Source organism: Camelus ferus, chromosome 4 (assembly GCF_009834535.1).
Source record: "Camelus ferus isolate YT-003-E chromosome 4, BCGSAC_Cfer_1.0, whole genome shotgun sequence".
NCBI lineage: Eukaryota > Metazoa > Chordata > Mammalia > Artiodactyla > Camelidae > Camelus > Camelus ferus.
This window is the reverse complement of record NC_045699.1, coordinates 54,343,875-54,371,813: the sequence shown is the minus strand read 5'-3', so window position 1 is coordinate 54,371,813 and position 27,939 is coordinate 54,343,875. Positions and strand designations below refer to the sequence as shown.

General features: G+C 43.3%; 1 protein-coding gene across 5 annotated transcripts in view; it reads right to left on the bottom strand.

Annotated features, from left to right (window-relative positions):
- Positions 1-27,939, bottom strand: part of PALM2AKAP2 (PALM2 and AKAP2 fusion) — a 425,013-nt gene that overhangs the window by 224,519 nt on the left and 172,555 nt on the right. For all 5 annotated transcript variants that reach the window (XM_032478148.1, XM_032478149.1, XM_032478150.1 and 2 more), the window contains exons 3-4: positions 18,598-18,678; positions 8,207-8,337 (exon numbers count right to left, since the gene is read on the bottom strand). In XM_032478148.1, coding sequence (XP_032334039.1) covers positions 8,207-8,337; positions 18,598-18,678 — 212 coding nt within the window. The remainder of the gene's footprint in view (positions 1-8,206; positions 8,338-18,597; positions 18,679-27,939) is intronic.

Genomic DNA, 27,939 nt, shown 5'->3' with positions numbered 1-27,939 from the left:
TCTATAAAGAGGGACTTTTCTGTGTGGTCCCCAGTGGGCAGGGTAGGGACCAGAGAGCAGGGGGAAAACTGCAGAGAATCTAACTTTCATCCCAAGGGAGGACCCTTCGTGATAACGAGAGCTGCTCCAGTGTGGGCTTGGGTGTTACTCTGAGGGGAAGTGAGCTGCCTGTCATCTTCAGCCTTTGGGGAGAGACTGTCTACTGACTCCCACTCACTGGGTTCATTGCAAATTCAAGTATCAGATACAAGGTGATGCAGATAACACCTCAGTTATGCATGCTCTACGATTCTACGGTTTTATGAGCTGTCATAAAATCACTGCCTTTGCAAAATCAGCATAGCATGGGATGCCAAAAAAATCAACTTCTTTTTTTTTTTTTTTTTTTAAAGCAGAACTGACTTTCATGGCTCGGTGCTTGAGAGAAGACTCATATTTTCAAGCAAGTGGAACGCTTTATGTCATTCTGCACTGAGAATCAGTAATGTTACTTCATAAATCTTTTGAGGGCTCTGTATTCTGAAGCTACCTGACAGGGTGATTCTTATCTTAGTATCAACACCGGGAACTACAGGCTTTAGAGCAGCGGTTCTCAATGGGGGACTATTTTGCACACCCCGCCCCCCAACTGCCGGAAACATTTAGCAATGCTTGAGGCTACTTTTGATCGTCATGACTAGGGGGTGGGTGCTACTGGCATCTACTGCGTAGAGACCAGGGATGCTGGTAAATATCCCGCAAAGCACAGCCCGTACAATAAATAACTATCTGGTCCAAGATGTCAGTTGTGTTACTTTCGGAAACTCTCTCTAAAAGGATAGAGAAGAAAACGATAACAATAGAACTACTCTTGCTTCCTGACAGCTTGCAGTACCTGGCACTTCACAAATGCACGTGATCTCCACATATCTCAGTAACTCTTCACAGTGGGCACTGCTGTCCCCAGTGTATGTCTGGGTGAGGAAACTCAAGTTCAGAGAGGAGGTTACAGGGCTTGTCCGAGATCAAACAACTCGTAAATGCAGAGCTAGGGCTCAAACCAAGGTCGATCAAACTCTGAGGTCCAGGTTCCTAAGCAGTATGCTATGCTAGAAGCCCTTTCCATAACCACACACTGTTTCCAGCAGAGATTTAGGCTGGATGCAACCAAGAATGTGTACTTGGGAGCAATGGACTTCAGAGAATCGAGCCTAAAGTGGAACCTGTACTTTCAGAAAGAACCTGAAGGGGGCAGCCTCCCCAGTGACGATGACCACTTGCAATGGATCCAAACCCGGCACCTTGGAGGTCTCTGCCCATCTGTTACACCACTTCCTGAAAAGGCATTTGTCGGGGCTGAGGAGGAAGGAGCACGTGGATCTGGGCATCCACCTACAGCGCCAGGTAAACGTCAGTGTGATCTCACTGAATATCACAGGTCTCAAGAGATTTCCAGCTTAAAATAACAGCTTCTGTTGAGATTTTTGAGAACGTTTTGGAGTTAGGCAGAGCTGAGTTCAAATACTGGCTTTCAACTGGCTCTTTCATTTCTTAATGAGGTCATTTGGGGCAGCAAGTGACTTTATCTCCTAAGCCTCAGTTCTCCCAGCTGTATAATGGGCATCACCGTCATCACCACTCTTCATGGGAGTATTCTGGGGATAAAACGAGAATATTAATAAATTCATGGAGGCCCAAATGCTAAGTCAGTACCCAGAACAGAGGAAGGGACCAATGAATATTAGATGACATAGGGCTACCATTATATCACCATATGGTTTATAGTACATAGAGATTCATTTTGGTGAAACAAAAAACAATGGGAATGAGAACAGGTGTAGACTGCCGAAGGTGGCTGGCAGCACACAGATGTGGAATGCCAATGTGGCGTGTTCCATGCCCTGTCGAGAGAGAACAGTGCGTCACAGTGTTAAAAATAGCAACTAGAAAGAACACACTGAATCCTCAGCAAGTGTCCATTGTGATTCCGATGAGCATTTCTGTGGTCGCCTTTCCTAGAACAGCTATTTGTGGGTGACTGCCATCTTCCTGGTTGCTGAAATCTCATAATAAATCACACACAGGCTCATGCCTGATGCCGCCAGTCCTCTGCTTGGAGCGCCTTAAGAATGTGGAAAATTAAGTGAAGTCTGGTATCCATCAGAGACCAACAGAGGCACTCGAAGAATCTTGAGTCAGAAGAAGAAATGAACCAGTCTGCTTGCATCTTGAATTTTCTTTCTAAAAGGTTGCATGGCCTTCTCTGGGTTAGCAACTGAGACTTCAATGTTTTATTCAATGAATATTCTGATGTGACATGTTTTCGAACTGACACAGCTGTTTAGAAGAATGAATCACCTCTGGGATGAGTCAGTTACACAGGGAGCTTTTGTTTCCTGAGAACTTAACCGCTTTCCCCAACCTCTTTCCCCAATTCTGGCCAGTCTCCAAAACTACTTCCTTCCACAATATTTCTCTACACACATATATCTGTTCAGAAGAAGGAATCTCCAGCCAACCTTCAAAATTAAAGGATCGTAGAACATCATGGCTGGAAGATCCTGAGGGACCTCTCACTGAAGAGATGACGAAACCGAGACCAGAGAGGATGAGAGACTTGCCCAAACTCACACAGCAAATTACCAGCAGAGCTAGAATTAGCACCCTGCCTTTGTGACACTTTGTTGCATTTTCATTTACTACTCCAAGAAGCTTCTCATCCTCGTTGGGGTAATTCCAAGGTGGCTAGGTGGGGCTCGGGGGGCACACACAAATTTTCCCCATATTTTTCACTAATCAAAGAAAGTTAAGAACATTATATTTCAAACACTTAAATAAAACCTGGTGAAATCAGAAAAAGACTCTTAGGTAGGAAAATCACAAGGCAAAAGACAAGACTTGTTGCTTGGAGCAGACATGAAGTAAACAGGGTTAGTGCAGATCTAACTGCCTGAAATCTATGAAAGCATCGATGTCAAACCCACATGTGGCCTCCTGGGACCCACCACCTACAGTGACGGCAGGGACAATAGTTGCTGATGGGCCCAAGCCAGAAACAATCTTTTGGACTTTCTCAATATGGCACTCCACAGGACGTAGAGCATACGGAAGATGTGACATTCAACATTCTTTTTAAAAGAAAAAGAAAAAAGAAACCTATGTACAGATTTTGTTTTCAACAATTTCAACCTTTTTTTTTAAAGCCTATTTTACTTCTGGTTTCTAGTAAGTTCAAATGGAAACCTGGCTCCCTGCTGAGGCCCATGGTGAGAGACGTTACTCTCACCAGACACACAGCTCCACTCCCACCTACAGGAATCCCAAAGCAGGGGTCAAATTTCCTTGAGCACTAAGGCTTTGAATCAGTCTGAAATCAAGGGTCAGGGTTCACCTTCTTTATCTGTTTGTGTGAAATCAATTTTCTTATAAACACTACTTCTCACTTCCCTTGGGGGTTTACAGGTATTAAAATCGGATTTCATTTATGATCTTTTTTCCATTCATAGCAATTGCTCTTGAACCTGACCATGCAAAAGAATGACCTTGAGCAGTCTTTGTACAACATAAATTACAGGGCTCCTCACCTCAGTCACTGAACCCAAATTTCCCAGGGTGAGGCCTGGGAATCTGTATTTTTAAAAAGCTTCCCTGGGTGATTCTAATGCCCAGATTTAATAGTCTAGGCACATTTTTCTCCCATCCCCCAACTTCCTCCCTTCCTTCCCTCTCTCTGCTCCCTCCTTCCTTCCTGTCTGTGTGGGCATCCCTTGAAACCTAAGCACCACATATAATAGCCTTAAAAGGGAGACAACAGTCTCAGATCTGAACCACCACCAATGTACAGGTAACATTTCAGAAAAAAACATGTCTGTAAACCTGGAACTTCCTGCACGGCTACCGGCACTGTAAAGAATTTTAGAATCAGAATGAGGAAGATGGTTACGTTCGTTCTTCCTGAAGCTATCTAGGGAAACAGACATATGTCTACGTGCAAATTCTCATGCTTAAGTCTTTATCCTACTCAGAATGGCCCAGACCTAAAGAATTAAGATGCAGCGGAAATCCTATGTACACTTGAAGTTCTGAGCTAGGTTGCTAACATTATCTTCTGTTCTAAACTAAACGACCCAGATTTCCCAAAATATTTCCTTGGAGGCATTCTCCTTGCTCTTCTATTGTTATTCTCTTGCTTCTGTAGGTTCTTCAAGCTACTCTTGGTTCGCCAAGAGGGACTAATAGACCTTCAGGGCACAACCAAACTAATACACTTTATAGTCCGTAGAGAGTTCATAGATCTCTTTAGGAAAAGCTATTTGTTGCGGGGAGGGACTTAGACTAGTGGACCAAAATATAAAGATCTACCACTTAATGCTTTGCTTCAAACAAAGACATTTTCCTTTAGAATTCCTTTGTTTAGTGCTTCTGCTACATCTGATCTACAGTTTCCAGGATTCCTATTATGGAAAGATCAGATTTGGAATTTGACCTCAAAGCCACTCAGACTTTCTCTCTCTCTTTTTTTAAGGTGAGATAGTAATTATTTTTTTTTTCCTTTTTAGACTTTTCATAACTTAAAAAATTCAACCATGAACATGCATTCGTTTAAGAGCCTGAAAAATCATGTTCATAGAGAGTTTTTAATGATTTTCTTTTATTCTCTTCTTGTTTTCCCTCTGAATTCTAGAGTTGTTTTAGTTCATCTTCTTTCTCATTCATTAGCTTTTCTGTACTTTCGCTAATTTTGGTCAGTTTTCTCACATGCTTGCAGTTTTCAAACAAACGATCACTTGCAGTATTGCAGAAGATGGCAGTATTAGTCTCCCATTTTCACCCTTTCCTGTATCTGTACCTTTGCCCCATAACTCTGAGTTCCTTCCACTAAAGGCAGACGGTCCATCTCCTCCCCCGGGTTTTGGGATTGGCCATCAACTTGCTTTGGCTACTGGCTCATGGGCAGTTCTGAGCCCACGCCTTACGCCTGTTCAGCCCCACTTCACCTCTGACGTTGCCAGGAAAGGAAATTGTCATGCTTAGTTCTTCCGTGCAGGGAAAGGAGGAGCAGACTCATCCAATCTGCAGCTTAGAGTCACTTAGCCGAGCTCAGCCAAAATTAACAGAGCCAGGCCAGCCAATCCACATAGACTTTGTAAAACTGCAGGATGCATATGTTTACAATAAGCTTTTAGAGCAGTTCAATGACTAAGAGTTCAAGAGAGAGAACAGATGCTTGACTTCAGCTAAATGTCTTAAATGACTGAGTATCCTTTCAAGGAGGAGAGGGGAGAGCGTCTTTCTTCCCTTGGAACTGGAGATTTAAGGTGCTAAACATTAGAAAAGAGAAGCAGCAAGTAGGATGAGGGGTGGCAGAAACTGACATCCAGGAGGCCCTAAGGAGGAGGTGATGTCCACTGGCAGGCCTGCCCCTACAGAAAAGCAGCTCCAGGGAATACAGCTCCTCGCCCAGAAAATGGTCGATGCCCGTGTGGCCCACATCCAGCAAAGCCATGATTGTGGCAGAAGGAAATGCTACTTGATCCAGGCCTAAGTGCCCCACCCCTACCCCTTTAGGCTGTTACGATTTCTTTCCTTCTGGCTTGGGATTCTATCTCCTAAATGGTCTCCAAGAGACTGCCTGCATGCATCGAATGAGCTCTTTCTTCTATTGACTCAAAAGATAAAAAGAGATTTTCTTTACTTTATGGGGTATGGTCACGTCCACCTGAACCATGAGCTAGCCCCTAAATCTCACACCTCACTCCAGTGATTAATTTAGCCAACACAGAGTCTCAATTCAGACACTGCTTCCACATGTCCTGTCGTAGCCTATCCCACAGGTGAGAGCTACCACCCATGGGGCCAGAACAATGATATATTTGTATTCAAGCCAAACTGAAACTGCCAATTTGGTTGAAAATCACGTTTTCTTATCTTTTTGTTTGTTTTGGGGGGGGGTTTGGGGGGAAGGGAAGTTAATTAAGTTTATTTATTTACTTATTTAATGGAGGTACTAGGGATTGAACCCAGGACCTCATGCATGCTAAGCATGCACTCTACCACTGAGCTATACCCTCCCCCTCTAAGACCATGTTTTCTGATGACATTTAAGAAAACCAGGAAAGGTCATGTAACTAGTTTTATCCTATTTTCCAAATCCTTTCCTTCTTCATTCTCTATAACATCTATTAGAAGAAATGAATAGACATGTCAGGCTCAATGAGAAAAGATATCCAGGTTTAAAAAAAAGGTTTTAAATCAAATTTTCTGCCCATCCCCATGTACACTGTCTCCCTCCACATAAGAGGGGGCCTGCAATTCTCATTTCGCACCTTCACTCCCGCCCAGAACACCTCAGCAGCACGAAGCCGCCCCACCTGAACCTGAGCCTGAACCATGGTTCTTGCTGTGAATGGAGCCCAGGCCATTAGGTTTCTAGGATTTTGCCCACTGGGAGTAATCTCCCAGGCTCCCTCTGCCAGGTGGGGGCACCCCGGTGCACAGTGCACCAGCTCCGACCCTTTCATTCCACCATCAGCTAAGGAACATCTGCTTATGCCGGACTCCTCTGTCATGATTCCATAAAACCAGTAAGAGACAGGAAACCAACTGGAACTTTTAACCAGAGTGAAGTCCAAGAGATGCTGTATGGTGTCAACTGTCACTGCTGCTGAAAGCACCATGGACTTGCCACTTGGAGACTTAAAAACCAACCTCCTGTAAAACCATTTCTCAGCACTGCCTTGTCCGCTCCAATCTACTGTCAAGATTTCCGATAATCCTTGACTCCCACATCTTGTCTGAGACACAGCAAGTCAGGCCACTGCTGAGGAGAGGGAGTCTCCAAGGCTCAGGACTCTGAGTTACTTCATCCTGCCCCCTCCCTTTTCTAGTTTCTGGGCTTCTCACAGGACATCCTTTCCTTTCCTGGGATCCTGGAGGTACTCGTCCTTGCAAGCTTAATACAGTATATAGAGGATTAAAATTTCCTTCTTCCAACTGTACATCTAGTTTATATATATATTACATGTATAATTATATATGTATAATGTATAATATATATTATCATATATATATTTTATATACAATCGTTTAGCCTCTAAAGACCCTTTGTATTCTAAGAAAAAGTGTGTACAAACGTGTATATTTTCACAAACACACATATGTGTCTATGTCTGAGCACACACACACACATCCCACATAAACCTTTTCTTAGTCAGTTTCCCCTACAAGCAAAGCTTGGCCAGGCTGCTCTGAGAACTCTTTAAGGGACATTAGGGCTCAAGCAAAGTAGGGACACAGGCCTTTGGGTCTTTTCCCTTGGGTGATGCTACTGGAGTCCCCTAGGTACTTGCACTGGCTTCATTCGTTCTTGGGTATAAAGGGCTGGTAGCAAGTTAGTTAAACTCTTTGTATTTAAAAGGAGCTCATAACTTCAGCAGAAAGAGACAAAGCTCTCCAGGATGAGATTCCCAGCAGAGTTTGGTGAGATAAGGTGGAGGGGAGATTTCGTTCTAAGGCATCTACACTCATCACCTTCCCCAGCATCTCCTATCTCTGGTTAGGTATCCTGGGACCTGGCATGGCTACAGTTCCCAAGTGGAAACCTACACTTATTTTTTGCTTTTGTATGAGCCTGGCCAGCCACAGGCCATATGAAGGTCACTCATCACTCAGAGTGAAATGTTCAGGACCTGATTATGGACCATAAAGGAACGATTTACCCTCTGAGCACTGAAACTAGACAATACAAAGTTAACTTTTAGAACACAGTTACATTAACTACAAGGGTGCCTTCACAGTTTGAATTCCAAGACCCCTGGCTACAGTTTTCCCATTTCAAATTGATCAAATGTAGCAAATTGGAAAACAGACCCACTACAGCAGCAATGACAGCTAACAGCCTGAGCTCAAGAAGGGAAAAAGACAAAAGCTGACAAAAGAACTCCAAAGGAGGGCATTTTGTGAAGGGGCAAGCTGCTTACCACACCGAGTTGGTCCATGAAGACATCGCTGTCCTGTGTGACAGCCCAGTAAAATAATTATTACTCAAAGCAATAACTCTGGGTTACCTGGGGAAGTTCCAGTGGTAACGAAGGACACACTCTGTTTAGGAAGATAACTCTAAAGCCCCGGGAAAAGGCGAGGGCATTGAGAAGAGCCCCCTGGAGGAGAATCTTGGTTACTGCACGTCAAGCCACAGCCTGGGGCCGCGGGGTCGGAAACCACGTACCTCTGAACGTTATCTTCAAGTTGTTTGACTCTGAACTCATCCTCCTCAGACTGCCGCCGCCTGGCTTCCTCCTCTTCGGCAGTTCCAGCGGGGATCCCCTGCAGCAGCCATTTTTCCCGAAGCACTTTGGACTGTGGGAATGAGCCAAGAGAACAGACTAGATGGTACCTTTCAGTCCACACCCTCCGCTCTGCGCCGTGGTTTTTTAGCTCCGCCCCGCATCGGTGTCCACCTGAATCGCTCCTAACTTGGCCTCCTCCTCGCCTCCTGCCCAAAGCCCAGAGAGTCGTCAGAAGGATGGATTTCCACACTTCCATTATTAAAAAATTTGAAACCATACAGAAAAACAGGAAATGGCATGATGAATGCCTGTGTTAATCTCAGCTAGATTTAACAGTTGTAAACATTTTGCTGTATTTTTCCCACGTACTCTTTCCACCGAAGCCTTCTAAAGGAAGTAACATTGTGACATCTCACCCATAAATGTTTCAGTATGAGTTTCTAAAAAATAAGGACAATCTTCTGTGCAAATCCAGTTCCATTATAATATTTCCCAAGTTCACTTGATGTCCAGTCCATCCTAACGTGGTCTTTTTAAAAGATTAATCTATGTCATGCCTATTCTTGAAAACCTCTTTAATGACTCCCAACCATCCTCAGCAGTGGTCTAAATGGTGTTAAAATCATGCACCCCATCTGCGCTGATGTCCTAATATAATCGTGAAGTAAAATGAAAAGTTTTTGTGTTTGGGGTCAATGGTTGGGAGGGAATGACTGAGTAGTGCTTTGAGAAGGGAAATGAAAACAGCTCAGGAGAAAGGCAGTTCCCTAAAGTGAACAGCAAGGCATGGAAGGTGCGGAGAGGACTTTTGATTGGGGTTTCCATTGCATGGCCCTTAGACGGCAGATGGTGGCTATGGGATGTCTGCAGACGCTGGACCCTGGGCATCACAGCTGAGCATCCCTGTGGGCAGGTCAGTGGTCATGACGGGAATGGACCACTGTGAGGACACATCACCAGTTCTGCCAGAAGAAGGGCACATGACGGGTTCTTCCCAGCAAGGACAGGAATAATGGCTGAAGCCAGTTGGCACAGGGTAAGCGCTGGGTTCTCTGGCTCCCTGACATCACCTCTATCAGAATCTCTTGTTTGATTTCATTAGGTGGGGTGAGGCAGTGAAAGAAAGGGAGCTAGCATGATGGCTAGCAAGAGAATGGAATAATTAACATTGTGGACACACAATTCATATTATTAGAGTATCTTTTCTATAGCTCTTTTAAGCAAAAGGTACACAATTCCACAGACTTTCATTCTACACAGGAGTAAGGGCCACTTGATATGAACCTATAAAATGAATTACTAAAAATTACCAACATTTAGTAAGTTAGAATTCATTAATGGTTCTGATCTGCCATTCTACTGAGAAGCCCAGCAGCCACTCAGCACCGTGGCAGACCCCGCTGGTGGTACAGGAGCGAGTTCTGATGGCTGGAATGCCTGCACTTCTGGATGGACCTTTTGTTAGCCACACGTCATCAGTCTGGTGTCCAGGTAGCCATGGTTTTCACTGGTGTTATTCTTCCTTTTTAATTACAAGTCACTTGGTAGAGATCCGTTCAGTCACTTTTATAGTGCATAGAGAGGTGTATTTATAGCACTTTTCCTTTAGCTCTCCATTAATTAAAGACACGAGTTTGTGCTCATGTAAGCAATTCCTAACTGTACTGCTAAAGTGATCGTAGACAGGAACCATCCCTTCATCCCAGGACGCTTAAACAGTTACATATCATTGCTGACATCTTGCTGGTAAGTGTGTTATATATAAATAGTTTGTAACAACGACTAAGTAGTAGTAAAAAAGTACTTAAAGTTTACAGGGCATTGTTTAATAATACAAAATCATGTGTGAAAGCTCACAGTACAATTTGTGTATCTTGGTGGCTCTCATGGGCTGAACTGTCCCCCCAAAATTCACATATTGAAGTTCTAACCCTCACTACTGCAGAATGTGACTATTTAGAAATAGAGTTTTTAAAGCGGTAGTTAAGGTTAAATGCGGCCATTGGGGTCGGCTCTAACCCAATATGATTGGTGTTCTTATAAAAAAAAAAAAAAGGGAGATTAGTTTGCAGACACAGACCGAAAGATAAAGACACTCGAGGAAGACATCCATGTACAAGCCAAGGAGAGGGCATTAGAAGAAATTCACCCTGCTGACACCTTGATCTTGGACTTCCAGCCTCCAGAATTGTGGGAAAATAAATTTCTGTTGTTTAAGCCACCCACTCTGTGGTATTTGAGATGGCAGCCTTAGCAAACTACTACATTTTCCAAAGCTTTATTACAGAGCTTTTTCCCCCCGACTGGGAAGTGGGAATGGGTGGGGTTCATTGGTTGCTCTTCCTAAGGCAAAAAAAATTCAGAACCACCGTTCTCTACTCAAGCCACTCAAAACTCCCCATGGAGATCGTGCTCGCATGCTGCGAGAGGCTATGCTGAACAGTGGTGAACAGCCTGGATTCCAGAGCCAGTCTGCCCTTTACTAGCTGTGTGACGCTGGACAAGCCCTTAGCCTCACTGAGCCTCAGTTTCCTCGTCTATAAAATGGACACAACTGTGCTCATCTCAGAGGCATCTTATGAGGATTTAAATGAGTTTATACATTAAAAGTGCCAGGCCCATATTTAATACCATAGAAATGTTTATTACTGGTGTTCATCTTGTTCCCTCAGTCCCTTCTCTTTTTACCTGAGAAAGAGCAGGTGCCACCTGAGAAGCTTTTCTTCACTTCAGCTGGCAGGATCAGTGGCTCCTAGAGCGGAGAACACATTCTAGAGCATAGACTGTCCTCAAAGTATTTCTTTTTATATCTGTCCCCCATCTAGATCCCCAGCTCCTCAAAGGCTGGGACCACTCCTTATTCACCTTTGCATCTCACTGTCCCACCTGGCCCAGTTCCAGCCAATGAATGAGTGAGTAGATGAATTGCAAAATTCTTGATTTTCTGTCCCTCTAATTACTTGGGAGGAGGGTGTCAACCTTTCAGCATGCTTCCTGTGAGGAAATGTTGGATGTTAACCTAGTTTAGCCCTTAGAAGGTAAAAACCTCATTAGGATTTTGGGAGGCAGATGTGCTGGTGACCTTGGATCTGGTGTGTGGCCCTTCTAGACAGGCAGGCCATGGACGGCCCCGACTCTCTGTGCCCCAGCAAGGGAGGCTGTACAAGCCAAGCCTTCATGAAATGCAAGAAGGGGCTGCTCCGGGGAATGATCTCTCTGCTCTTCTTCACACAGTGCCTCCTGCCACCAAGGGACTGGGTCCAACCCCCCCCCCCCCCCATTTCTGGCTGATTCAGCCCCAGCTATCAGTCTGACAAAAGCAGCCTGGTGACTATAAACCCCCAAAGCACATGTGCCCCCAGATGTATCTCTTCCCTGGATACGGCAGCGACATCACCAAAACGTCCCCAACAGCTGGAGCCAGGAAGGAGGATCTAACCGCACGAGATAGCAGGCCTGGTCTCAGGGAAGTGGGAGGCACAAGGGTGTTTCGACATTACAAAAAAGAAACTCTTAGTTGAGTTTTCACTTGGCCCCAAAGTAATGCTGGCAGGGGAAACAAGCAATTCAACTATATATACCCCCAGAGGCTGCTTTAACCTTCTCCAAATGCCCTGTCTGGACTCTGAGAGCCGACTGCCTTTGGGTCTCAGATAGAAGGCCCCTGTGCATGCTGATCGCGCATGCTCACCAAAAGCATCTCCCTCCCTGGACTGCTCTGGCTCCCATTGGCCACCGGAGTGTTTCAGAATTTAGTGACAAGCAGAGCTTGGCAGAAGTGAAGATGAAAACTAAAAGGTTTTCTTTTTTCAGCCGTTATTGTCCAAATAACATACATCCAAGAAAAAAAAATGTCATTTTTTTTTGTCTAAGCTTGCATTTGTCATTTGGAAACAAGTGTGAAGATTCAAGACAAAGAAAGAGCAGACGGGGAGCTGGCAGTGGACACACGGAGCCCTGAGAGGACTCCTGAAAGGCCGGATGGAGAGAGCTCCTGAAGTAAATCTGGTTCTTGCTCTGCGGGCCGGTCCAGCTTCGGGAAACAAAACTAGAACAGGGCTTTCAAGCTTTAGTCTGCATAAGGATGCCCTTATGCAAGGGGCGAACTTGTTAAAACACAGATTCCGGGGCCCCACTTCCAAGTATGTTGCTTCTATGAGTCATGGATAGGGCCTGGGAATCTGAATTTTAACAAGCCGGTTATGCTGCCAGATCGAGGAACACGATTTGAGTAGCAATGCATGAGGACCTGTGACTGTCCAAATGCCTGGAAAATACACAAGCTTTCCCACTGGCTAGTAAATGGAACTGCAGATCCTCTCGCAGACCTGTCTCTCCTCCTGTGTCCCCATCTCAGACGCAGCGGGGTCCCCACCTAGTCCCTATGTGCCGGTCACTCTGCCAGCAGGTCCTGAAGACACCACTCAGGAAGACAGGCAAGCTCCCACTCTCATCAAGCCTTCAACCCAATGAACAAGGATGCAAGAGAACTTCAGACTATGACACGTGCATGGCAGGGGTAGGCAGGACGATGTGACCAGCAGGGACCGAGGGAGGACACTTTAGGTGGGAAAGGTCTGTCTGAGTTCTTGAACATTTGAGCTGAGAGCTGAGACCCAAGGAAGGACATCTGAGGTAGAGGGACTGACAAATGTAATAGCTGGGAAATGGGACAGAGTTTGGTGACTGTCAAGATACTCTAACTGAACCTTTTTTTCCCCTCAGCTGCATTGGGGGTATACTTGACAAATAAACCTGTATATATTTAAAGTGTGCAACACAATTAATCACACCTTTTTAATCTATAGATAAGGTAAGTGAGGTTAAGCAACCTTTCAAGGGGATCCAGGTAAGCAGTGAGGAGTGTTTGGGGTGGGGGAGAGTGGGAAGTAGGGGGTGAATCAAGGCTAGTAAGCCTCTAATTTTTTCCTGATTGTTATTTTTATAAAGTCATATCTAGTAATTTTTTTTTTTTTACTGTATAGTTCTGTCTTTGGTGTCATGATCAGATAAGACTTCTTCAGTCTAAGACTTATTTACCTGTGACTTCTTCTTACACCGTTGTGATTTTACTTCTTGCTCCAAATCTTTCATTCACCTGTAATCTGGGTAAAGCTGACCTAGGCTGTGTTAGTGGGTGATGTTGGGAATCTGGCTCAACTCCATCTTCTAATAAGAAACAGCTCACACATGGGTGGGGAGGCAATGGCTGTGTCTGTCTCACCCATTCCGCTTCCTCTCCTTCTGATCACTTTCCTTCCTCCCCACTGACTCCCAGTGAGATCTTGGTTTGGTTTTGCAGTTTTGTTATATGAGTCAGTCCATACAGAAGCTGACCCAAGACTTCTGATAGAAGAAATCCCTTCTTAACTTCCACTCAGTCTCTGTTTTCAGGTCCAGGGGAGACGTGATGGGGAAAAGGATGAGACTTCAAGTTCCTTTACGCTCCGATACCTGTCTGGTCAGTATTTTAAAATTTGAACTTGACTTTTCACAGAGAGTAATAACTGGGAAAAGTCTAAAATTAGTTCCAACGGTTGACAATAGTGAGAGACACTATAATGTCTTTGCAAGCAAGTCTCCTTTGGGACCTTTGGGCTATTCAGCAAATGACCTTGGTGGGTTGACAATAAATATCTCACAGGGTCACAATTCAGTGTTTGATTTTTCCTTTTCATTCAGTCTTCTGGAGCGAAAAGGCTGTAGTTTCTAAACTATACTGACAATTTTCATAGCTTGGATTAGAAGGAAAGTCAGGGTTCCTGTTCATGAATAAATAATTCAAAGGCAGCTCATATACTGAAGATGTGGTATTACCTCCTGGATTCTGACCATGCTGACTCTCATACAAACCTTTATAAATGTGACCATCCCAGAGGGATTTGTGTGGCAACACATACCGAGAGCCTACTTTTGCTGGGGCCTTGAACTGACCAATGAAATAGACAAATCTCTGGCAATTCAACCAAGAGGCAAAAGGATTTGGTCTGTCTGGTATAATACAGTACTTGATTTATTGTTTTAAACTCACAGCATCACAAGTCAATTATTAAAAACGATAAAAATAAATAATTGTTTCCATGTAATAAAAAGCCGAGACAATTTTTTCAAAAGAAGAATAATGATGACTCCTACCTTATGAAATATTATAATATATTAAAAAGCTAGAGGGGTTAGATTCAAATGGCATTGGCATAGCAATGGAAGGTTAATGGAATAAAAAGAACCCACGGATGGTGGACTTGAGTGTAAGTAAGAAATATGTATATGATAAAGAAGACATTTAAATCAGCGGGGGGAAAGGATGAATTAATCAGTAAATCATGGTGAGGCAACCAGCTCGCTGTCAGTAAAAAGTAGTTACTCTTATCTTATACCTTGAAGGAAAACAAATTCTAGATTTTAATCCTAAAACGATTGAAAAATAAGAAACATCATAGATCTGAGATGGAGATGTTCTTTCCAAGGACAAATCAAGGTCAGAAATCATAAAGTAAATGAATGTTAGATGTCACGTCGTAAAAATTATGAACTTTTGTGTGAGAATTTAAAAGAACCCATATATAAAAATCAAAAAAGAGATGCAGGCTGATGTATTTTGGATACTAATGTTAATGCAATTTCATTTTACTCACAGGCTGATGAGGCCTGCGGAAAGGGTTACATGTCTTGACCTATAAAAATATATTGGGTTATATCTGGGTGGCGAGTAGACAACTGGTATTTTTTTCTTTAGATTTTCCTGTGCTTTTGAATTTCACTACTGCAATGATCGGACATTCCTTCCTTTTATAATCAGCAAAAATAATACAGCTTATAATTGCTTACTGGTCCCATATGTGAGCATTTCTTGGAAATTCTTACATCACAAATATTAGATATTCAATATAGTTAAGGATCTTGTCAAAAGAAATCTAACTTTAACTTGGCCAAGACTGCAAAGTACCCGGAGGTTTCCTAATCCCCGGGGTGTAGCAGCTAATACTTCAGCATTTCATACTTTGGTCCTTCGTTGCCTTAAAGAATTTGCTTATCATCCATGTAAAAAGTAACGATATTTCATTTTGTGGACTTACTGTATAGCCCTAAATATTGCAATTAGCAAGTATATTAATCAAACATATAAATATCAAAATGATGGCCTTGCATTCTCTTTATTTGCTTTGACAAGGGACCAGTAAATCTTTCTGAATAATTCACATCTCACTGTATGAGAGTAAGTGTCTGTAGACTATCTGGTAATGAGAATTATATCTTAATAAATATGAAATCAAATTCCAATGCTTTTCCATTTAACGTTGCACAGAGAATAATTTTTGTTTTTAGAGCACATCTGGGATTTTGAAAAATGGTGAAATAAATGGTAGTTACTGACATGTTTCTTAATATTTTCCACTTCAAGGAACTACCAATAGTCGCTGTGGCCCATCTGCATCTGGTCCAAACTTTCTGGAGTTCATGAAAATCTGCTTAGAGTAAAAGAGACAGTGATGATGGTCACTGGTATCTCTCTAGACAAATTATTCCACTGGAAGAAAACAGTGTCCTGGAGAAAGCATGGTTATGAAGACAGTCCTGGGGTTCAGTTGGGCTCCCCCATTTATAGCCTCTATGTTCTTGGGCAACTTACTGAACCTCACTAGTTTGTTTCCTTACCTGTAAGACAAGGAGAATAAGACCCACTTTGTGGTCATTACTAGGGGGATGTATTTAAAGTACCAGGCACATATTAGGCGTTCCAAAAAAAAATGATGACTATTATTAAGGGTGGACACGGCTGCTATGCTGGCAGGAGGAAGCTGGCTGGGTCTCCACCAAGGGCTCACGGGGGAACTACAACCTCAATGAATTTATCACCATCCAGGGGCGAGGCTGCCAAGCTCAAAACTGAATGATCACAGGGAAGATGACTTACGCTATTCAAGGTCAGTCAACGGTTAACTGATTTAAAGTAGAACATATTCTCTTCTGGTGCCTGAAGTGATCATATCTCTCAGTCAGGCACCACCTTCCTCATATTAAAATAACTCAATTAATTTGGAGAGGATGGACTCAGAACAAAAAGAGGCAGAGTCATAAGGGAAGTTTCACCCGATGCCTGTACACCTTACTGCAGCTCCCACCTCACCAGAGCATAGAAACTCGGCACCTCCAAGAGCTGGGGTCTCTCTCCAGGGGAGCACCCAGTATACCACCTTTGGCACTGCCGAGCTTTCCTTCTTCCTTTTTCAAGGTGAGTGGTCCACCCTCTTTCTGTCTACACAGGTCTTCCCCAGAGAGAGAAAACTACAACACATTGGTCTCCACTTGTTAAACTGCCATTGTTTCCAGTCTGTTCGCCCCAGGTTATAGCAAGGTTACCTTGGGGAAAGCACTGCGTGTTCCCTTTGTTAGTCAGTCTCATCAACTGTGTGAGAATTTTACTAGGATAATCATGAAGACCTATCTTATTCCCTTGTTTCTAAGTCTTTGAAGGAATCTCACTGCCTCTCCCTTGCAATACTAAGTAAGTCATTTTTACTGTTGTTTCTGTTGACTGGATAGATGGATGGATGAAAGGATGGATGGAAAATGGACAGGTGAAAAATGAAAAGTTGAACCACTAGGCTAGACAGCAGCAATGAATGAGTCTTTGGTATCTTATTTGACACCCATAATGATGAGAAGTGGGACAAAAGAAATTTGAGCTTTTGACATGTGTTTACTGCCTGGCTTTTGATTCAAGGAATGCAAAAGCAAAGAATCACAGTGAGCTGAAAGAGGAGAGAGTCTGTCTTGTCAAAAACAGCCTCTCCTCCTTTCAGTCTTCTTATTAAAAAGTTCACCTTTAAGCAAGAATTTGCTGAGGTTTTTAGCACATTCTGGTCTCTTATAACGAATGAGTTGACTGTACTCTGAGCCAGAGATCCAGCTCTGTCCAGATTGACCTTGAACAATTCACTCCATTCTATTAGGCGTGTTTAAGCCCTCTTGTCTATAAGTAAAGGATCCTAACTTTAGTCCTCAATCCTCCCTCAGGAATGTGGGAAGGAAAGGGTAGCAGCCTATGGGATAGATGTGAGTTCCTACAAAGAAAAGTCCAGAAATGGATTTACACGATGAGCAGAGAGAAACAGGCAATGTTCTCAGTATCATTCTGCCTTTCTTCCTTTGAAACACCTTTCTCTGGTTAAAGTTAATGGTAAACTGATATACACGCTAAGCAGATTTAGGTCACGCTGCTACTTGAAATCAGGAGCTCGCTTGCTGCTGAGTTCATTCTGAGGGTTCATTTAGCACAATCCTGCCTTCTAGATAAGAATGGGAAATGCAACCATAAGGGTTCATCCTACTTAAAAAAAAAAATCTGAAGAATCCACACTTGGCAGCACCCTGCAAGTCAGCCCCATCTTTCCAACCAGCCCTCTGAGAAGTGCAGTTCTGTATGTGCAATGTCATGGCAACTTGGGGGTGAGCAGGAGAAGGTTTTCCTAAAAAAGCCCGGGAGTGGTGAAAGGCAGGCAGCTGGCCACTGGCTGCACTATTCTCTGAGCCTACAGACAGCAACATTCTGCAACCAGTGGGGTTCTGGTGACAGTGACAGAGCTCTCTCCTGGGTGGTGATCAATTATAATGCTTAAGTGCATTATGTTTTAAAGAAAAATAAATAAATAAGAATCTCTCTCTGTCTCTCTCTCTCTCTCTCGGTGCAGTGGAAACCAACCAAGTCAAATCATTTCAGTACTGTCTTCTGACCAACTGCTCATTCTAATGGAACACTTTCAGAATTGTTACAGTAGAAATAAAACGCATGAATAATCTGAAATGCACAACACTGTATCAGATCACACTACTCTTGTCTCCCTTTTCTCCATAATAAGAAAGAAAAGATTAGTATTTTTAATTGAATAAAGAGCACTATGTTAAATGTATCTTTGGGAACCTCTGAGCACACACACACACACACACACACACACACACACACACACACACACACACATGGCCCCTATGCATTAGAGACACAGCCGGGAACACTGCCTCACCCACCATGTGGAAATTCTCCTTCAATTCTATATATAACCACCAAAGTTCACCAGCACACCGCCCCCCCTCCAAAGCCGTCCACATTCACACGATAATCTTATCATGCTGGCAGAAAGTGGAATGCTGTAACAATGCCCTGAATTTGAGAAATTCACAAGAGAAGCCAAGAGATGGTTCCCTGACTGAATGAAAAAGGGCTGGTTCAGTCCTCGGCGGCGCCTTCACCCCAGGGCGGGCTCTGCCCAGCTCTCTGGAGTGTGAGCTGCATGTCTAATAATGGAACAGGTTCCTGGGATCAGCCGCTTACCTTGGAATGCTGCAGCAGAAGTATCTGCTCGTCAAGCTCTTGTCGCTTGCCTTCTATTTCCGTCTGCCTCTTTCTTTTTTCCTTGAAAATAAAGAGAGAGAGGCTGTAAGAGTGGGTGGGTGTTGGCTCCGGGAATTGGAAGGCAGGAAGCAGCAGCAGCACACATCTGGAGAGACCCTTCCAGGGATGCTGGACACACACCCTGGGTCACCTGCCCCTCCGTGTCTGGGTGTGTTGTAAGCAGCGGCATCCTCCTAACATGTCTGCTGTGGGCTCGGTGAGTGGGAGAAATTCTCCTCACTCAGCCAAGCTGCAACAATTTAATCCAGAAGAAAAGGCAGTTTCTCCACACACACACACACACACACACACACACACACACATGCACGCATGCATGCACACAAGCACAGAGTCATCTTCTGTGCTGTGTTAATTTTGAGACAAAGAATAAAAATATCTCAGTTGTGAAGACAGAGGTTGTTATAAACTGCAAAGATGATAGGATAAAACAGTGGGAAATGCTGCAATGAGAGTTCTGTTATGGAAATCATCTATGCAAAGAATTCAATGCAATTTCAAACTGTAGGGCAAACCATCTTAGATGGACCGAGCAAACAATGCAAACTAAATGGATGATCTTTGCTGAAGCTAGTCTTCGGGGGAGCCTTTCATGCGGGTGGGGCTCACTGAGGTTATGGTAAATATGAAGTCTGGGGTTGGTCTGCCTGGGTCCAACTTCCATCTTTATCATTGCTTTTACCTTCCTGGGTCTAAGTCTTCTCTCACATAAAGAGATGATAATAATTGTACCTAAACCGTATGGCTGGGGCATGGATTAAATGAGATGATGGATGTAAAGGACCTAGGACAATAGCCCAGCACACAGTACATGCTCAATCAATATTTGCCATTACACTTCTTGTCACCTGTTTACTTCTAGGTAATGCCCAGAAACTGGTTTTAAAGGAATGTATTTTCCTTGTATTCAGAGCATAACTTTTCCACTGGAGTGTACACTTCATACTTTTCTTCTCTACACATCTCAAATACAGACAATAAACATCATCTAAATACGATTAATTGAAGAATAGAGGGGTCTGCCCTTATGATAGCTTACTTCCTCAACATTCAGTTTCCAGAGTACATATGGGGGTGGTTCACTGAGACATTTACTGCACTGGGTTCTTTTCCTTTACTCACATCTGCGGGGAAAAACTTGTTAGACAAGACATAGTGGCATTTTTACACTACAACAGCCGAGTCCTGGAGAAGACAATAATACAAAAGTCTGGTTGCTCTGCTCTGTGTTAAGGGAAGCTCTTATTTTATGCAGTTGCTATGTTTCTGGGGATGTGCTTGTCCCACTGCTATTCAGATCAACATGGCATAATAATCTATGTTACAACCAAGTTATTCTGTGTAATCCAAGGAGTTCTAAGCAATAGTAGCTCGTACCACTACTGTATATAAAACAGATAAACAACAAAGACCTACACACACAGGGAACTATATTCAACATCCTGTAATAACCTATAATGGAAAAGAATCTGAAAAAGGATAGATACATAGCGGGGAGGGTACAGGTCAGTGGAAGAGTGCACGCTTAGCTCACACAAGGTCCTGGGTTCAATCCCCAGTACCTCCATTAAAAAAATAAATAAACAAATAAGCCTAATTATCCCTCCTCCCCCCAAAAAAACTAAAAAAAAAAAAAAACCAATAGGTATATATGTACATGTATATGTGTATAGCTGAATCATTTTGCTGTACACTTGAAACTGACACAACATTGTAAATCAACTACACTTCAATTTAAATGTTTTTTTAATTTAATAAAAGAAATAGTAACTTATAACCTCAAGCCACTGGGGCATAACATCCAAGTCAGGGGTTATAACCTCCCTGCCAAAGTGAGGTCTCAGAACATTTTAGGAACTTAACCATTTACCAAAAAACTCCAAACAATGGTGCACCACTGCTGCTGTTTAATCCCAGAGGCTGTCCAAGAACACAAAATATATGGTGGTAGATGGGGGAAGTGAGGCCCCATGAGGAAGTCCAGTATCTCAGAGGTACCACATGATATGGCAAGGGCCTCCAGAACCAGTCAGTATCTCTATATTACAGGGTTTCTCAAGAGCATATTTACTGGACTTTATTGTTAATTCCCACTGGCTATCAAGGTATGTAGTTGTCCTACATTTAAATCCAGAACCCAAACATAGTGTCCTGGGTCCAAGGTGCTGATGACTCAATACTTCCATAAATACTAACTGAGCACTTTGTGTGCTACAGACTGAATGCTTGTGTCCTCCCCCAAAATTCATGCTGAAACCTAATCCCCAAGGTGACGATGGTGCCAGGAGGTGCGAACTTTGGGAGGTGACTGAGTCATGAGGATGGAGCTCATGAGTGAGATCAGAGCTTTTATAAAGAGATCCCAGAGAGTTCTACCCCTTGCCATGTGAGGACACACTAAGAAGACAGCTGCCTGTGAACCAGCCCCCACTCACTAGACACCAAGTCAGCGGGCGCCTTGATCTTAGACCTCCATCTTCCGGAGATGTGAGAAATAAGCTTCTGTTGTTTATAAACCACCTAGTCTATGGTATTTTGTTAAAGAAGCCTGAATGGGCTAAGGCAGTGTTCTAATCCCTGACCTGGTCATTTGAAAATCTTTCCTAGGCTTTCCCACATCCGTGCCTTTGTTCATAGACAGAGTCCTCACTCTGCAAGTTGTCCACCATCATATTGGTGAACCATGTTTTGAACAGAAGAAACATCACCAGATGGTACAGGCAGTGAACCTTTACATGAGTAGCCTCATTGGTGGTCACTGTGAACAGATGCGATCATGAAAGATGCAGGTTTTACGTTAGTTCTTTAAGGGACTAACTAAGGATACAGAGGAATGGTAGACACAGATGAATGGGCAGCACATTCCAGGCAAATGGAACTGTGTGAGCGAGGGCAGAAATACACTGCAGATTCCAGGGACGATGAGGAGGGAAATAAAACTGAGGTGCAGGGCTTGCCTTTAGAAATAGAGATCAGTGATTCAAAAGATTGACTAAGACTAGTTCATTGAAGGCCTTGGCTGCCAGGCCAAGAAGTTTGGATTTTATTATACGGACAATGTAGCAGCATTGTAGGGTTCTAAGCAAGAGAGTAATATGTGAAATGGCATTTTAGGAACATTAATCTGGTTCTCGTATATAGGATGGATGAACAGAAGTTGGGCTACTTCTATAAATGGCCAGACAGCAAACATTTTAGGTTTTGTGGGACATACAGTGTCTGTTGCGACTACTCAATACTGCCATTGCAGTATAAACACAGCTGTAGACAATCTATAAATAAGTGAGTGTGTCTATGTTCTAATGAACCTTTACTGACAAACACAGGTGGTGGCCCAGATTTAGTCCATGGTCATAGTTTGCTGACCTCTCGATGAAAAGACAGTGAAGTATATTAGGAGGATGCTACGCTCCCCCTAGGGTGCGGTGGTGACGGATGAAGTAACAAGCCTATCCTAGCTCAGAGCTGTTCCAATCTGACTGGAAAGAAAAGGACAAATACAAATAGAATCGACGAGGCTCAGGACTAACAGGACCTATGGTACCTTGGCTTTGAGCCACACAGACCAGAGAGCACTGGAGCAGGACTGGGCTATAGCGGGAAAGCACCTTTCCCGTTTGTTCTGTATGCATCTCTACCCCGAGAGAATTCCTTATTGGGTTAAAACTTGAAACCAAAGAGTGGTTAACATATGCAACCAGGCAGCAGTATCAGCATGTTCTCATCTGTATCTAATGAGGACTCCAGGCTCAGCCCTGTTACAAAGACCCTTTGGTATCCATGGCTCTTATGGGATGCTATGATAGTTGAATCTCCTTCTGCAGTGACGGAGTTAGGTCTTGAAGTCACTCTAACCAGACAAGAGGTGAGATGTGCAATCAGCCTGTGTGCAGAGTCATAGTACAGCAAGCTCGAGAGGGGCACCATTGAGTTCCTGGCATGTGCTTCCTTGGGCTTGCTTGGTCTGAGCTGAGCTCCTCACCTGGCTAGCCTGCTGCTTCCCAGACTTTTCCTTCCCTTAATCAGGGCAAAATCACTAGCTCTTGGGCCCTCTTCTCATTCCACACATTTAGCCTACATGATTTCCTTCACTCTCTTCAGCTATATGACTGATACAATACCTATCCGTACTGGTAACCAGCAGATCTATATTTTCAACCTTGACCTCTCCCTGGAGCTCCAGGTTCCCATATCCAGCTGCCAGTTGTTCATATCCAGTCCCTCAGACTGAACCCTTGAGTCATCATCTCGGCAATCCTGCACGTCTACTCCCATGTCTGTTCCTTCTGCATTCCTCAGCTCAGCATAGGACATGACCCAAGGCGGAAACCTGATTCATGCTAGACACTCCACTGTCTTGAAAGACCAAGTCCTGTTGATTCTGCTTGTCACTTTCCACGTCTTTGGCTCCCCACTGTCGCACTTATTACAACCTTAATACTCCTGCCTTTCTCTCCCCACCTGCACATGCAGACTCCCCTACAGCAGTGTCTTCAGCACTCGACAGCACTTAACGGTTTATATCCCCTTTCCGTCTGGATTCCTGAAGTGGCTTCCTCACCAGTCTCCCTGCCTCTGAGTCTTGGCTCTGAGCAAGTTACCTTCTGCTTGGCTGCCACAGTGATATTCTAAAACGGAAATCTGGCTACTTCCATCCTTTGCCTAAAATCCCAGAATGTCTCTCTTTGCCTCCAGGGCAAACAGCAAGTTCCTGACCATGGCCAACGAGGCCTCTCTCTATCTCACAGGTGCATCCCAAGCCATGACCTCCCCAACCATATGTTCCAGCCTCAACACATGATCTGCAGTTTCTCAATCTGCCGAGTGGGTTCATGTCTTCCTGGTTTTGCTTTATTGCTTCCCCTAACAATAAGGGATTTCCCTCACTTCTTCATCTGACCAAAAACTTTTCCTCTTTGACAACAGGGCTTAAATATCAACGAAGCTAGAGTGAACACCTGCTGGTCTTCCTTCCTTCAGAGAACCCACCTACCATCACTGTTAATGGCACTGGTGGGGATGCCGTCATGGTTAGTCATGTGCAGCCCAGCTCATCCCTGCCATCAGGACTTGAGTGTGATACAGGTTAGGCCAATCATACTACCTTACCTTTTTGCAATTGGGATTGATCCAAGGAGCAGCTAAATGACCAAAGTAGAACCAAGAAGAGACATTTCTAGGAATAGACACGTGAATGCTGGGAGCGAAAAGCTCCCTTCTCACTAAGGTTAAGTTGGGTTGGTGTCTACCTGCGTGGCAATTTTCCCAAGCCACGTGGAAGAAATGCACCCATGCTGGAGAAAGGTTAACAAGCAGAGAGAAGCAAGCTGGAAGACAGAGAAAGGAGGATCCTAATGGCGTTGTTTGAGTCCCAGATCTAGTTATGCAAGAAGCCAGAACCATCCATGGGCTTCCTAAACTACGTACACTAATAAATCTCCCTTTTGCTTATGCTAGTTTGAGTTGTGTTTCTGTCCCTCACAACTCAAACAGTTCTGACAAAAACAGAAGCCTTTTCTGCTCCTTCCAAACAGAATTCATCACTTCTTCCTTCTTTCTTCCCCTCGTGGGCTGTGGATCTTTCTACATTCGTACCTTGAGGACTTTAGTACTTTGTGTACTTAACTGTTTACACATCTTCTCCCTCTACCAAACTATGGGCTCCTTGAGGACAAGGATCTTGGCTCATGCATCTCCAAAGTCTAGAGTGTTGCATGGTGAAGACATGTAACTGACGCTCAGCGAGTATCTCTGAATGAGATCCTTGTTCTCCTACCATTATGTTTCTGTTTGTCCGTATCCCTCACTCAAATGCATTATGAATTTGCATTCATGATTTCAATAGCAGTGAAATATATCACTGAAAACACCTTAGCCGTAGACTCATAAAACCAGAAGTGTCTTTCTATTGAAGACACTAGCCAATATGGAATGGACTCTCACTGCCTTTCACATAAGAAAAGAGTTGAAAAAGCTAATTCTGAGAAAGAATGATGGAACGCTCACTCTGGGGAGAAAGGCTGAGGGAAGTAGAAATTCCAGGGAAAGCATAATGAGCTGACAGTAGCAAACTATTCAGGGGGAATATGCCTCCAGAGACATCTGGAACGAAGTGATCTCAATCCACTGGGAAGATTTCCAGATCCCTCCAGTCTGGGAGGCCTCACAGGCCACTTTCATCATCTTTCTGTAAATTATGAATTTTCCTGGCAAGCATTTTCTGGAAGTATTGCAACATCATGAAACTCCAAACTCTTAGTGCAGTAAGGAGCCCCCTACAGAACAGAGCACACCCTGTTCAAAGGTGGGTAGTAAGTATGATGGCAATACAGGCATTTAAAGCAGTGAGGAAGCCCATGTCCACCCTTATGCTGCTTCAAGCAGACTCCCTCTTCTCTCCTGCTGCCTGTGCTGCAACCCAGGCTTTGTGAAATGCGGCGGGGGGGGGGGGGGCTGGGGGAGGGGTCCCTCTGAGTCTGTGAGAAACACTGAGAGTGGGAAGAGGCTGAGCAGGGAAGGCTGTGAGAAGCAGAGATACGGTGTTTCGTTTCCTCTGCTGAGGCTCATTTTAACTTGGGCTGATCCCTAGAGCCCCAGGTCCCAGCAGTGGGAAGGGACCAGAAGACCTACTCAAGGCACTATTGCCATTGAGATATCCCAGAATAGAGATCAAAGAAGAAAAAAAGAAAATATGGTAAAATCGAAATGCTGCAACCTCTCCTCCTCCTATTCCTAGATAAAGCAAAATTTGACTTTTATCCAAATACCTTTGTGTTGGCTCCTTCCATCGTGAGCTCGAGGCAGTCATGTGTCCTGGCCCATCACACGGGCCTGTAAGTGACTTTGGGCCAGCTGGTTCCTAGGCTTTGGCAATGCAGAACCAGAGAAAGAAGCAGAGTGGTGGGGACCCCACTCCCCCAACCCCCAACCAGACTGTTCTAAGTAGTCTGCACTTGGAAAGCAGGTATGCTAGAGATGGGGAGAAAGTGAAGATGGAGGGAAAAAGAGAAGGGAAGAAGGAAAAAGAACTGAAAGGGCACGGGGACAGTTTTGAAGTTCAAGAATTTAAAAATAAAGGGGCTGAGAGATATTAAGGCCAAAAGACCAGAGAGAGAATCTTCAGATATTTTACTGTGGCTTCTGAAATAAATCCCCTTCGATGTTCTCCAAAAGATGCCAGTAAGGATACTGGACTTCTGTCTACTAGACTGTGTTTCTCTGAACATGACTTCATGCTGAATCTGGATCACCAGAGAGCCAGGTTTTACAGAGGTTATACCAAGAAGTAAGGTGGCATTTTGAGAATTAAATTATGGGAAGTCAACTTGCAGATGGGGACCCAGTGAGCTTTTTCTATTAAGGAATCAGAATGTCATCTCAGTCATGACTGGATTGTAACTCTCTGTTTAATGCTGCTGCAGAACCAATGCTATATATATCTTGAGGGGAATAAAAGGAAGGCATTCCGTCTGAAAACTGAGAACCTGAGTGATCAGGTATAAAACAATCAACAGGGTGCCCACTCAGCTTAGCCCAGCTGCCTGTCCAGCCAACTTGAATGTTAAGCTTGCTCAGCAAGACATATCTCTGTTAGGAATCAGTTATCTGATCTTAATGCCATAAGACATTAAGATCATCCTTCCTGGTTCTGACTTCAAGGCCACTAGTTATAATTTTGATTATATTCAGGCTTTGAAAGTAGTTACCTAAATGGAGTGATAACATGTGTTAAGCCCCCTGCAATGTCCATCCAGTGTAAAATAAATAAACCAGCTTTTGGGTTCATAGTTGAGTGTCCTGACAGCTAAACTGGTACGTAGTTTTCCAATCTCACAGAACTAAGTAAGAGTCTGAAGAGTTAGCTTAAGAGCTTTGGTGAAAAGGACAAGTAGGTACAAACTACTATATACAGAATAGATAAACAACAAAGTCCTACTGTAGGGCACAGGGAACTACATTCAATAGCTTGTAATAACCTATCATGAGAAAGAATATATATATGTGTGTATATATATACACACACACATATATATATATATATATGTATATCACTGAATCACTGTCCTGTACACCAGAAACTAACACAACATTGTAAATCAACTATACTTCAATTTAAAAAAAAAAGGACAAGTAAACTAGGTTTCCTGGAGTCACACTGCTCTGGCCCGCCATGCACTCATTCATCCCTCAACATCATCATACAAAGTAGAGAATCTTACAGTTCTACTCATTCCTCATTGCTAAATTTTGATCAGCACTTCCATTTAGGTAACTTCGCTTTTATTCAACTGATTACTTGGCCTTGAGCTTGCCACCAGTTGGCAAAAAAGGAAAGTGCTGGTTTTGTATTGTTTTTAACAGAAATTGCAAAGTCCACAGAAAGAATTTTAAATAGGAAGAGAAGACATTGATTAGTTCAAACATCACGAATGGTTTTTGAAAGGATACTTTACATCATATAGAGTTTGGATGTAAAATTGTTATTAATTACACTGAATAGTTAACGTTGCTAGCCTGCTAGTGCCAAGTCAAATGAGCAAAACAGGAGAGTTTTAGTTTCAAGTCTTTCGTAGATACTTTATAGTCCATATGAATTATACCTTTGTGTGCGCACGCACGTGTGTGTAAATAGCTTCTTTATTCTTTTTTCCCCCATTGGGTATAATTTTTATTGAAGTATTATTGATTTACAATGCTGTGTTCATTTCCGGTGTACAGCAAAGTGATTCAGTAATACATATATACATTCTTTTTCATATTCTTTTTCATTATATGTTATTATAAGATATTGAATGTAGTTCCCCATGCTCTACAATAGGACCTTGTTGCTTATCTATTTTATATATAGCAGTTTCTATTTGCAAATCACAAACTCCTATTTTATCCCTCCCCTCTTCCCCTTTGGTAACCATAAGTTTGTTTTTTACGTCTGTGAGTCTGTTTCTGTTTTGTAAATAAGTTCATTTGTTCATTTTTTAGATTCTACATATAAGTGATATCACATGGTATTTGTCTTTCTCTTTCTGATTGCTTCACTTGGTTTGATGACCTCTAGGTCCATCCATGTTGCTGCAAATAGTATTATTTCATTCTTTTTTATGGCTGAGTAGTATTCCATTGTATATGTATACCACATCTTCTTTATCCAATCATCTGTCAGTGGACGTTTACGTTGCTTCCATGTCTTGGCTATTGTAAACAGCGCTGCTATGAACATTGGGGTGCATGTATCTTTTTGAATTAAAGTTTTATCTGGATATATGC